The 13613-nt window shown below is 37.3% G+C and overlaps 1 protein-coding gene across 8 annotated transcripts in view; it reads right to left on the bottom strand.

The window, feature by feature from the left end:
- Positions 1 to 205: 205 nt before the first annotated feature.
- RALYL (RALY RNA binding protein like) overlaps positions 206 to 13613 on the bottom strand; it is a 396410-nt gene continuing 383002 nt past the window's right edge. For all 8 annotated transcript variants that reach the window (XM_026842123.1, XM_026842125.1, XM_026842126.1 and 5 more), the window contains one exon: positions 206 to 3321. In XM_026842123.1, coding sequence (XP_026697924.1) covers positions 3304 to 3321 — 18 coding nt within the window. In that variant the 3' untranslated portion in view covers positions 206 to 3303. The remainder of the gene's footprint in view (positions 3322 to 13613) is intronic.

The following is a 13613-nucleotide window of genomic DNA, read 5'->3' as shown; positions in this document are numbered from 1 at the left end:
ATCTTACTTAAAATATAATTGATAAGTGTAAGATATACTTCATAATCTGATACCTGTGTGTTTGTTCTGCTTGAAAAGTTTGTGAAGCACAGTTGTATCAAAGAGCTTTAAATGGTAATTTTCCATGAGAGAAATATATTTTTCCTAGGAATTTTCTTAGTCACATTTTAAGAGAATAAATTACAAAACTGAATTAGTGCATAAATCAGAGAAAATATTTATTTACAGACATGTAAAAATTATGTTACAACATTTTAAAGAAAACTAATGAACCATCAATCTGCTCTATATGGGCAAACCCTGAATGTATTCATTCTAACTTGCAGTGGCACCTATTAAAAATATGACGGCTTACAAGATTGTAGCTATCTACATAGTTTAAGTACAATGATTTTTCAGAACTAAAAATGGATCTACAGAGAAAATGAATAAGAACTGCAACAATATTTAATACAAGAGTTTACAAAAGTAAAAATATTTTTTCTTGACCCAAACTTTAAAGCTTTAGTAAATATTTTCCATTCATGCAGCTGCACAGGTTTGAAACAAATATCTGAAATACACAGAGTGTATAGATCTGTGTAGAAAATGAATTGGTTTAATTCAGGACTGTCCATAAAGGATTTTATAAGACTGTTGACTATCCAAACCAATTGACAAGATCCTTTATGTTTCCTTTTCTTCTATATTGCAAGGGATGAGCAATGTTAAAAAAACCCCACAACTGACAAAACCTATGTAAAACAAATATAGGTAGTGATGGCAAACAACACTGAGCATACCGCACACATGAAAAGTAGAGAACTATCACTCTCTGTTGAAGCTACCAGCATCCTCTGTAGTAATTTGAAGCAAACATGCCATTAAAAAACTTTGCTAGTAATCAACCGCATGTCACAACAAGCTTCTGGCTTGCAAACGAAGTAGTGCCTCATGTCTTTTTGTGTTCAAAATATATTCAGGACTTAAGCTGTGGTGTGAAACAGTGTTGACATTATGATGGTGCAATCATTTCTGTGAATATATAATCTAAGCATAATAATTGGCAAGAGTTTGTAAAAATCTAATAGAGTGCTTTCTGTGGTTATTAGCTCATTTGGAATGGAGGTGGTGAAGAGATGATACACCTAGCTGTTTCTCATACACAGTTTATTAACACCAACATCAGAGCTGATCTCCTTGGATGACATTCTGCATCTTTTAAGTAAGCCAACATTTTACGTAATTGAAATGGGCAAAATGACTGTTAAGCTGATAAGGTTTAAAGTTCTTTTTTGTAACTGTCAGCCAAAGATATAGATCCCAAAATGTCATTAAAAAAATTATTTATTTTTACAATTAAAAATTATCATAACCTATACCAATAGAAAGAAAGTGGAGAAAAATTTCACCCTTTTGACTTGACCTAACATTTTACTTACACAGAAGTAATGTTTTTTTGCTGCACTTTTCTGGAAGAGGCAGCCTTGGTGGATTCTGAAGCTGTGATTCTTCGTGCTCAGGTGTAACTACTTATACTATTCTTTCCTTAATTAAGTAGCTAGGTACTACTCAGCACTTAGGTAAACCATGTAACTCCACAGACAATAGACAAGCTAAATATAAGATACACAAAAATAACTGATATGTGACATAGTCTCCTAGTGAAGTAAATTGCCACTCAGTAATAGATAATGAAATTCAAATATATGCTTTTCTTCCAAATGTTTGAAGAATATCAGTCCTTTGGTGATGTTACACATGCTGGAAACCTGATTGGGGACCTTGAGCTCCCATGTCCTCATACCCCCACTGTTTGAGGTGCATCTATCATCTCAGAAACTGCTGTTTTTTATAGAAATTGAAAGTCTGATCTATTAAAGAGTCTCCCTGATACCTTTATTTTTCTCTTGCTTTCAGCCTACAGGGAATGATTGAAAGGGCAAGGCAAGGGTTCATCTTTATTGTGCTGAATGATACCAAATGCCCATGGCCATGGATCTCAGTGGACATCAGGGCTCTGTGCTGCAGAGTGTCACACAGCTGGGTCTGAGCTCAACTTGACTATGTAAGGTACTTCTTAAATTAATGTCTCTTCCTCTTGGAAGGCCATAGCTATCAAATATTTTTTCCCCTGCAAACACTTTAAATATATGTATCTTTCTAGAAGAGTGTATCTTACATAAGGATGTAGATAAATAAATATTTATTCCTTGTTTCATGTAATCTGCAATGTTAAGGAGGTCTAGCTTTGGGATGGTGAAAAAGTTGGTACCTTCATTAGAGAAGATGACCTTGAGCCCATATCATATATGCTTTGATACCCTTAATATCTCAGTAACACAAGAGAAATAATACATCCATTCTGTTTGAAAGGAAACATGATTTATTAAGAAATTCTATACTGAGATTTCCCCCTACAACATTTGTAATAATTAATGATTCCAACTGCAAGCTTTTAGGAGGGTTTTAGGGGTTCACGAATGGAAAGACTACTTCCAGAAAGTAAACCGAAAAGTAATCAGTAGGATAACTCAGGTTGTCAGATATTGGCAGTCTATAAGTAGTTTACCTGGCTAGACAGTAGACTGACTGCTGTATAACCTTTCCATATCTTAACAACAAACTGCCTTTAGAGACTTGCAGGAACAGCTGTAACAACTGTCTAGTGAATGGCATCACAGAGGGTGCTTATCTAAAGAAAGGGATTTACAGGAGGACCCCATTTAGAGTTATCAAGGATTGCTCTCTCATTTTGACATTTTTATTTTTTAGTAGCTATCCCTATTAGTAAACATAATTACTTTCAGTGATTAATATAATAAATAAAATAATGGAAAATACCATACAATGTATTTAATTGTGATCATGTTTGAGTTAAGCTGTAAACAAATGAGTGCAATATCACCTGACTCTAAATATGGTAAAACAGTAAAACATGCTAATCATAAAAATAGCTTTTAGAAATATACATTTGTATACAGTGTTTACCACACCTGTTAAATATGTCCTTCATATTATTATGATACAGTACATTGGCCTTTAAGACATCAAAATTAAAAAAATAATACCAATAATTAGCCAGAGAAAAACACATTTACAATCTAAACCATAAAAATCTGACAATTGTACAGCTTAGAACATATAAGAAATGGAATTTCTAATATTTGAACAATAACGTCCATTTTAATAAGTAAACTGAGTTTTCATACAAATTGAATCAAATGTGTTTCTAGCCAGTAAGAAACCGCAGTTCACAATTTTCTGAGGGGGGAATCAGAGTTTATCTTCTCAGCCTTCAGGGGGTTTCCACATGACATCTCATCACTTGATCTGTAGAAACTGAGAAATGAAATGTTCACTTTAGTATGAAGGCACAGAATTTCCTCCAGCAGAACCTCAAAAGGAAGCCAAGACAACTGGAGAAAAGAGGGAAGAGGACTATGACTTGACTTTTTCATGGATCAATCAAATATTGATATCTATCAGGCTTTTCCACCTTAAACCTTTGAGTGCTAAAAGAAAAGTCATGTACCTGCAGCAGGAGACAATCAGGACTGCAACACTCCTAAATTAGACTGCATGGCCTGAGATAACCAGGCTGAATCAAGCAAGAACTATAGAGGTTGAAGTATATTTCCCCTCAGTAAAGGCTATGTGAACAACTGCTGAATAATTTCTATTTTAGCAGCAGAAAATAGAAGAATGTATCTTAGCTGCTTTGCAATTAAATGCTTTATTTGCATAATAACATTCAATCTAAATAAACTGGATGTAGGATTCTTTGCTTCAGTCCCATTGCACTATTTATATACCTTATTCCAGACCATTTATATTGACTGTGTGCTTTCAACGATGCTTATAGTCACCAGATTAATGGTTCTTTCCTCAGTGGCTTCCCTTTTGACATTGTCTATTTTATTGTTGTTCTTGTGTACATGCCAGAAGCATTAATTGCATATCCTTTGATTTCTTTTGTTGCTTTACTAGTCACAGCATGAAACAGCAAAAATCTAGTGTCAGCCAAGACTTTTTGGGGGCATTCTTCCAGTAGGCTGTATCTAAAAATCCAAGAGTCCTGCTATGCAACCCATTAATGCTATCAGCTTCAACCGTGTATTCAGTGATGCGGCAGGGGAGCATAAATCTTACCAGCTTCACCTACCCACAGAAAAACTGACACTTTCCCAATCACATCTGTTTGGAAAACTGACAGAAGAAAATGTTAACAGAAGTAGATGGTTTCTTTTTTTAAGTGAAATTTAAACCTAAGATTTTTTTTTTTTTTACTTTTGACAGGAAAAATATCTTTCAGCCAATTTCTTCTTCACTTTTTTTTTTTTTTTTTGATTGTATCATTTTCTATAACTGAAACTGAAAGCAACTGAGAAAACCTGGTGCACTTCTGATCAAAATCTGAAAAAAATTTTACATGTTCTTTTCAGCCAAGTTCCCCCTCCTTCAGTGAATTTTAAGTGTGTCTTTTTCCTTCCCAGAAAATAAAGGACACTTTCTGTTAAAATTTCCATTTATTGAAAGTCTGTTTTCCAATGCAAAATGTTTTATTAGAAACGTCAGAGTCCCTGCAGGACTGGCCTCTGCCCTTTAAAGCATTCAGCTATCACATCTCCCCCTCATTGCAAAGGGAGCACCAGATTTCTGATTGTATTCTTCACAGGTAACCAGGATTAGGGAGAAAAGCTCATGTGAGAGATCCTAGAGGGATCCTACTTCTTTCAGTTAAAATATCCTGAAACTATTATTCTCTGCTTGCATAGAGAAAAAACTTCATCACCTCTATTTTTAGCTCCTGATCCCTGGACAGATTTAGCTGAAAAAGCTAAAGTATGAAAAAATTTTTTAAATCCTCCCCTTAAGTTTGAGAAAGGCCTAATGATTGTTAAATAGTTATTCATTTTACAAGAAGTAAAAAAATACCACTGTACATCCTATTAGCTCTGGAAGGAGTTCCTCTTTTCTAGGCTTTTTTTCACCTATGCTTTGCTGTTCCATTATGCCATTATAAAAAGCAATAATTATGCAAGTAAGAACAGAGACAGATTTTCAAGTTATTTATTGAAGCTTTTTGCCTGCCATAAACCTTTCAAGCATTTACCTGTCACCAGCACTAAAATGCTTCATTATGCTACTATTAAGAACCGTTACTGCTAACCATCTGGATCCAAGTCTTCAATGGTGCTTTGCTGTTATTTAGAAACAATGATAAAAAATTTACCAACTCCACCAGTCCAAAATCTTGTGTTCTTCCTTCAGTACATGGTCTTGTTATTTGCCTCTTAGGGCAAATAATCTTAAAGACTGAGAAGAAACTTTTAAATCTGAAATAGTCAACTTTTTCTTTTCCATAGAATGACAGTAACCCAGGGCTATGATTTATCTAGTATAATGCAATACTAATTTTATTCTATTTCTTTTCTCTGAATAGTATGCAGTTTATCAGCTAGCTTTATGGTAGTGCTGATGATATTAAAAAACCTCATGATGACTAATGTTCTTTTTAATCTTTTCATTTCCCTCCTGTTATATATATAAAAAACATCCTGACACAACAAGGATGAACTGAATTACATTTAAGCTAGCAATATGGCTTTCATTTGATGTAGTTCTAACAGAAAACCACTTCAGAAAGTGTGATTTGAACATAATGCATTTTAAGAACTGAATATTCCAACTGAGCATATAGTCTTGGCAGTCATAGGCAATATCAAAGAAACAGTATATACTGTCCTAATTGCCATCATAATCTCAGAAAAAAAAAAAATAAAAAAAAAATCTGGAGATGGGTTATGGACAATTTATTGGTTCATTTTCCACCTGAAATTATTTCTGCTGTTTTTTCCCTATCTTGCTGGCTTTTTGAACATGAGCTATTGGAAACGGTCTTCTTAGGCATAACACTGTATTTCAGTCTTCCAGAAATGATATTGCTACTGTTATTATAGTTCCAGTATGATCCTTCCAGCATTTTTACCAGACTCAAATTATACTAGATTCAATTAATTTTAACTTTACACTATTACAATGTATATAACTTTGGAAAGCCAACATTAAATATTAAACACCTCACTAAATGAAAGTGCAGCTCTACTTAATGGGTCCCAAATGATAATCACTAAAAATGATGGAGTAAATCAGATAAAATTCAGTAAAAATCTCCAGAGCTTTCCATCTTGTCTTTTAGTGGTTTAATGGTTTTATCACTTATGTCCCTTCAAAGCCTAGATAATTCCAGTCTTTACATCTCTAGATCTTTAAGAATGTCCTGCATGTAAAGGGGGGACAGTCTGGCCATCAGATCACCTGCCAGATGATCAATTCCTCTAAGCTCTGTGCTTCATAGTCACGAAGCATGATGCAGTAGGAGTAGTTTGCGCCCTGTATTTTTCCTAAAAGCCTTTCTGAGAAAGCAATTTCAATATATGGTAGAGACCTGCAGACACGATTTTTTTTAGAATGAGGTGGGCCACATGCCCTCTCGCCAGCCTCTCCAGGCAGCTGGAAGCTGTAATGGTGACCACCACTTCTGTGACGGGGTGGGGGTAGGAGGGTGGGGGGGATGCTACTGCCTTTTCTAAACTAGTTCAGGTGGATTTTATTTATCTGTGGTAGGCATGAGTTTTGATCTCTGGTAGCTGTCCAAGCAGAGCTCAGCCTCTTCCCTGCTCTTGTATATTTATTTCTTCTTCCTTACAGTTCTGAAAAAGGGTAAAAACCAGGGGTTGATCCTTGTTCCCCATAAATACCTAGTTTCCTTCTCACAGAGTTTATGGTAAAAGTGTGCTAGACTTTCTTTACCATGCTCATCTTCCAGACCTAGATGTGCAGGAATAAATCTTACTATTTGAGAGCGTAAATTCAGCATATGTCCTTGGAAGGGAGTATTAGTAATGCACCATGACTAAATGACACAAAAGATATACATGATTAACATCTTTCCTTTTGGTTTAGAGAAATACCCCGCAGAATAAGGACGTTATAGAATTTACTGTATGGTTTACCACACAATAATTCTATGCAATAAGAGCATCCAACAAGTACATGCAAGATGTTAATCTGACAAAATATATGTGTTTTTAAGCAATCAACTGTGCTGAATGACTTTCTTGATAACATTAATCTTAAAATTCCCCCCAAAATACAGCTAAAGAGTGGATGGATAGATGACGGTGCATATATACAAATGAGCTTGAAACTCAAAGCCTCAAATATTCTTCCTCTTGCTCTCCTGTCTCTTTTTCCTTGTTAGACAAACCCATTCTCAGGACTGGAGTCCTGTGTTTAGCAGCTGTAAGGGAGTCAACTGAAGCTAATTCTGACCACTGCTTGGTTTCAGGTAAAATCGCATTTCTACTTCTGTCAGGCTCCTATTGAGTAGGAGGCTTGATGCCTGACACCTTCCCAGGGTGATGCTGCTGTCTGACTAGGCTTTGGCAGTGGGTTATGTGACTGCCATACACCTCTTTCTACAAAACAACTGCAAGCCCCATTAAAATGCAGCTGCTGCACTGTCCTTTCACTCACAACCCTGGCTCTCCTACTTTCACTACCTCAAACTGCAGTTGTAGTGTGATTGCTTTGATTGCATCTGATGCTCACTCCTATATTGTTAACTGCACAACTGAGAATACTGAACCCAGGTCCATGAATGTCACTATTGTGCCCTTTAGGATGGCAAACTCTGTTTCATTTCTAATAACTTTTTCTGATTATGGAATGTACTTTCTGGACAGCCAAGGAAGTAGAAAACTGAATCTGTGTGCAGAACAGACTTTTTTTTTTTTTTTTTAAATACACAAAATCTTGGTTAACCATTATTGATCTAGATAATTCCCTAAAATGAGAAAAGTCAGGATGCACTACAGAAAGAGTAGTGCAAATTGCCATTCTGTTTATTCTCTGTGTCAAACTCAAGACAATATCTTCCCTTTCTCTTAAACGGGCAGCTCACACTGAGTGCAAAACCCAGTAATTTATGTTTGCAAGGTACCATGGGGGCATGCGCTTCTATTGTCTTTTACACAGCATTCATCATCATGAACGGAAAACCACAAGCGAAAAAGCAGGCTTACCAAGAAACCTTGAATCTGTATGAGCTATCACATTAACTTCACAGCAGTGTTCATTTGAGATACACCTTGTGCTTTGTCCCTTGATTTAAAGCATGAAAACTCTGATTAAGTAACATGGTTATACAGGTGATTTAGTATAATGCCCCCATGCGATATGTGAATGCTCAGTTCAGTAGCTGTTAACAGGGGAACGTGAGTGTGTATTATGGGTTTGCTGCTGTCATTTGTAACACTTGTAAAACATGACAGACAACATGGCACTAAAGAAAACTTTTTATAATGAGCTAGTGATAGAATATTAACTGAATATAAGAAATAGGAAGAGTTATACATTTTGGTAAATATTAATAAAGAATAATTAAAGGAAACAGTGGCACCATCTTTAAACCCTTCTTTAGATAATAAAACCTGATTATTATCTTCTGTACTTCTGTAAATCACACTTTAATTGCTGAAAACACTACAGGATTGTTTTTCTGTTCAGTGAACAGTTTAATTGCTTTGAAGTGTGAGTACTTATGTGAGTACATGTGAGAATGGCTGTTTTACTCATCAGTAAAAACAAACTTCTATCTCCTTTGTATTAAATTGTTCTATTTCACTTGGAAAATCAGCAGGAAGAGTCTGATAGCCCTATCAAATACTGATTTTTTTCCTTAGACAGGCATATCTTTCTCAGAGTCCTGTATAGGCAGATCTGAGATGAATACTATTGGGTGTAGTGGTGGAGACAGGGTCTAATATTTGGAGAGTGCCAGTGAGGACATGCTGTTGTTGAGGTGATGGTTAGGTATGGTTTTGGGATTAGAGTCACCATGGTCATTTGAGTTTTGCTGAGAGGGGCTTTGAGGGCAGCAAGGATGGAAAGAGGTGGATCTGTTCACCTCACTTTGCTCTGTGGGTTTTCCCTCTAGTCAACTGCTTTTTGCAGCAAAATCTTCCTCTACAAGGTCCTTTATAGCAGTAGGAGAAGACTCAGGGCCTAGTAGTGTAGTTTCTGATGACAATGGGAGGGGTCTGAAGCTGGAGGCATTGGACCTTCTGCAAAGTGTGGGGTGGGCTGGAGGATCTCCAGGTACAAGAATGTAGAAGAGGTGGCAAAGTGGGAAGGTGGTGCTTTTGCAGAACTCGTTGCTGTGAAGCCTTTACCCAGAATGCACTCACAAGGCTACCCCACGGTGAAGCCGTGCTCCCACCGTCAACACTCCATTTCATGTTCTCTCTTGACTGATAAAGTGCATGATAAAATGCAGTAAGGCCTCGCTGATGCTGTCCACAGAGTTCCCTCAGATTGTACCAGTGTGCCTTGAGAGCAACTCAACATCTTGTTGGGATCCAGTGCCAAATACAGCAAAGGGGAAAATGTCTCACTTTCCTTTAACCCTGGATATGAATGGATATTCATAGCGAATTCCCAGAGGTATGACTCATTGGAGAGCACTAGGTGTTTTCTGCTTCTTGGGATTAGACCTGTTCCATGAGAAGCAAGTCTAATTGAATCCTAGAAGGATCAATGGTAAGGATCATCCTTTATTATTCTAAATGCTACGGTGGAGATGATTTCAGGATGCAAGGTGCTGTCAAGGAGTTTTAGAATAATATTCATACTGAATTATCCTCTGCTTGATGTGACGAGTAGGAATTTCCCAGTGTGAGGTGGTGGCCCCATTAGTATTAATACTGAAAGCAATAATTCCTGTCCTACCAATGTCAAGGATGTGGGTTTGAACACACACCTTAGGAACTACTAGAACTTGTATCCTGAGGTCACTCACTATGTCCACACTTAAGTAGTATTTTTTTAAAATATATGAAAGTAGGAGCTTACTAGGAGAACTACCTTAAACTAATTACACAGAAAGCACATGCTAAACTTTCCCAGTATTGCCAAATTAGAGTTTAGAATAGTATCAAAAATCAAATTGCACCCATGCAGGAAAAAGAAATGATATGAAATGATGATAATGAGATCAGAAGTGTCCTATCTAATCAACAGCAGATTTTTCAGTTACTTGAAGGCAGAAGTTTTACTCAACATAAAGACCAGGTGGAGCGAGGTAAAAAGCAAATTAATAGAAATGGAATGGGGAGGAGAGCTTGCTGGAGGAAGCAGTTGGAAAGCTCGGAGTAAACCATAGAAAGAAGGAGAGGGATGAGAGTAATGGTGATGCACAACAGATACTTAAATGGTGACAAGCGTGTACTGAATTAAGACAGTCAATTAAACATAGAGGATGTAGAGTTACCTGCAAAAGACTGTACCTGTGAAAGATTTGCTTTGGGAATGTGATCCAGATGGAAATGACAAAAAAAGCTGGTCCTATCCTAAACAGATTTTGCTTAGTATTTTCCTGCATAATACTTATTGGAATGCAAAGTGCATAGTAGTACATAACATTTTTGGTTTATGAATATTTCAAGAGACATTCCTTTAAAAATAAAAATTACAAAGCATGATGGTGGACTTGGAGTTACATTGTGGTCTGCAAATGGTGCAGAATCATCTAATAGCTGAGAAGAGATTAGTATAACCCTGCGAAGAGGAAGCAGAGAAGAATTTAGCCTTTTGATTCTCTGTTTACTGGGACTGGAACACAACTTACTCTTTTTGAAGGACATTATAAAACTGCAGTGTACTTTTAGAAATCAATAGCAACAACAATTTGGAAACTCCAGATACACGTATCAGCATAACAGGCTGGCCAAGATGGCATGTGATTAACTTCCAAATCTTCATTTTGGCAGACTGAGCTTGTTTTATTCTTCACTGATTGCTCTTTTGTTGAAATGGCAATTACAGTTCTATCACCTTCTAAATAACTTCCCTTTCCAAGGTCCATAAATGCCTATGTACAGATAAATTCAATCTGCCTTTCATGTTTTGGCATTAATCATGCAGAAAATCTTCTTAGTAACACATCTATATTTTCCTCAAAAAATTCAGACCTTTTGGAATAATTGGGTCACTAACTGCAGTGGCTCTGCAATTTGTATTGAAAAAATAAAAAATAAAAAAAAAAAAAGATTTTAAATTTGTGTCTTTTTATATGGAAAAATAACAACCTTTTGGCTTTTCAATGTTTACCCCTCTTATTTGCCTGAAGACTTTTGACAGAAAAATCTTTCCTCTGAGGGTTTTTCATTCAGCATTATTGAGGCTCAAGCATACTGATAAAGCCTGTGAAATGAACAAGTCCTGCCTGACTAACCTGATCTTCTGTGACAAGGTGACCTGTATAGTGGATGAAGGAAGGCTGTGGATGTTGTCTACCTTGACTTTAGCCAGGCCTTTGGCACCATTTCCCACAGCATTCTCCTGGAGAAACTGACTGCTCTTGGCTTAGATGGGTCTATGCTTCACTGAGTAAAAGACTGACTGGATGGCCAGGCCCAAAGAGTGCAGGTGAATGGAGTTAAATCCAGTTGGTGTCTGTCACAAATGGTTTTCCCCAGGGCTCAGTATCTGGGCCATTTCTGTTTAATACCTTTAACAATGATCTGGACAAGGGTATCGAGGGTGCCTCAGTAGGTTTGCAGACTATGCCAAGTTGGGCTGGAGTGTTGATCTGCTTGAGGCTAGGAAGGTTCTACAGAGGAATCTGGACAGGCTGGAGTGATGAGCAGAGGCCAATTGTATGAGACTTAACATGGCTAATTGCTGGCTCCCACACTTGGATCACAACAACCCCACGCAATGCTACAGGCTTGAGGAAGAGTGGCTGGAGATCTGCCTGGTGGAAAAGGACCTGGGGGTGTTGGCCAACAGCTGTATAAATATGATCAGGCATTGTGCCCAGGTGGCCAACAGCATCCTGGCTTGTATCAGAGATAGCGTGGGCAGCAGGACAGGGAAGTGATTGTTCCCCTGTACTCGGCACTGGTGAGGCCGCACCTCAGATACTGTGTTCAGTTTTGAGGCCCTCACTACAAGACAGACATCGAGGTGCTGCAGTGCATCTAAAAGTCAACAAAGCTGGTGAAGGGTCTAGAGCACAAGTCTTACGAAGAGTGGCTGAGGGAATTGGGGTTGTTTATCCTTGAGAAAGAAGGCCAAGGGGGGACTATATCATGCTTTACAACTACTTAAGAGCAGGTTGTAGTGAGGTGGGTGTGGCTCTCCTCCCAATCTCCTCCCAAGTGATAAGACAAGAGGAAATGGCCTCAAGTTGTGCCAGAGGAGGTTTAGATTTAATATTAGGAAATTTTTTTTTCACTGAAAGCGTTGTCAAACACTGGAACAGAATACCCAGAGAAGTGGTTGTCACCATCCCTGGAGATATTTAAAGGATGTGTAGATGTGTCGCTTCAGGACATAGTTTAGTGGTACACTTGGCAGTGCTAGGTTGGACTCAATGATCTTAAAGATCTTTTCCAACCTAAATGATTATGATTCTATTAGTGTTTTGTAAAACTAAAGCTATTTACTTTCGAAGAGTTACACACCAGGAAAAGTGTGATGCGTGACAATTGCTCAATTTCAGTTGAATCTAAATATTTGAGGATTAAGCTGTTAGGCTTAAATTCATAGCCTAACACAGACCCAATGGCTGGCCTGAGTTGTTGTGGAGGATTTCAGTGTCCCAGTGAGAGCCTAGAAAACACCAGTGTCCCCTTCCTGTTCGATCATCACTTTCCTACTCTACCTCATACTTCTGCTTTGTATCTATGCTTGATTCCTATTCTGATGTCTGTTCTCTCTGTGCAAGACTGGAGAATAATGAGTGAACCAAACCCAATCCAGTAAGTCATCCAGTCTATTGGTGTCAACCAAAATACAGGGAGGTAAAAGAGGAGTGATTCCACCAAAATCAGTGAAAATTACATTGGCAAAAATATTAATGTGAGGAAACTGAAATCAGTCTTTAAAGTGTTGTTTTATTTCAATTAAATCTGATGTTTCTTTACTAGCCATAAATTACAGCAAAAAGCTTGTGATCTTTTTTATAAGCCACCATCACCCTTCTCTGAAAAGGGATCTGGTTTACTTCCGTTTGGTGTTTGGTTGTCCTTGTTTCTATACTGGTACTCGGAGGTTGGCTTGATGCTTATAAACTTTAGGCTAGCAAAATCTGTGGAGCTAATTCTGATTTATTTAAATAGAATAAATATAACCAGGCCACTAGTACTGAATATTAAAATCAATTACGTTATATCAGAGAGGAGTTAATCTCATTTAGGAAAGTATTTTGTTTACATGTCAGAGAATTTTTGCCCTCATTTGTCAGCATTATTTGCCTCTGAATCAATTCACAGGTTGGTTGAATTTTGGTTGGTTGGTTGGTTGGTTGGTTGGTTGGTTGGTTGGTTGGTTTTATTGAAGGCACAACAGTTGTTTTTGACAGTTGAAGCTGAGACATTTAAATTAAATATTTTGATATCTCAGAAACATCAAGCACCATGAGTATCTTATTCTTACCTCAAAAGCTTAAGATAAACATCCTACCTAGAAAGAAAAAAAAGAAAAAAAAAGTCCCCCAATCCCAAATTTACTGACAGTGGGTCAACAAACATCAGAGTGCTCATTCCTTGTCTCTTATACACATC

The sequence above is a fragment of the Athene cunicularia genome, assembly GCF_003259725.1.
Source record: "Athene cunicularia isolate RWA chromosome 2 unlocalized genomic scaffold, athCun1 chr2_part1, whole genome shotgun sequence".
NCBI lineage: Eukaryota > Metazoa > Chordata > Aves > Strigiformes > Strigidae > Athene > Athene cunicularia.
This window is presented reverse-complemented; position numbering and strand designations above follow the sequence as displayed.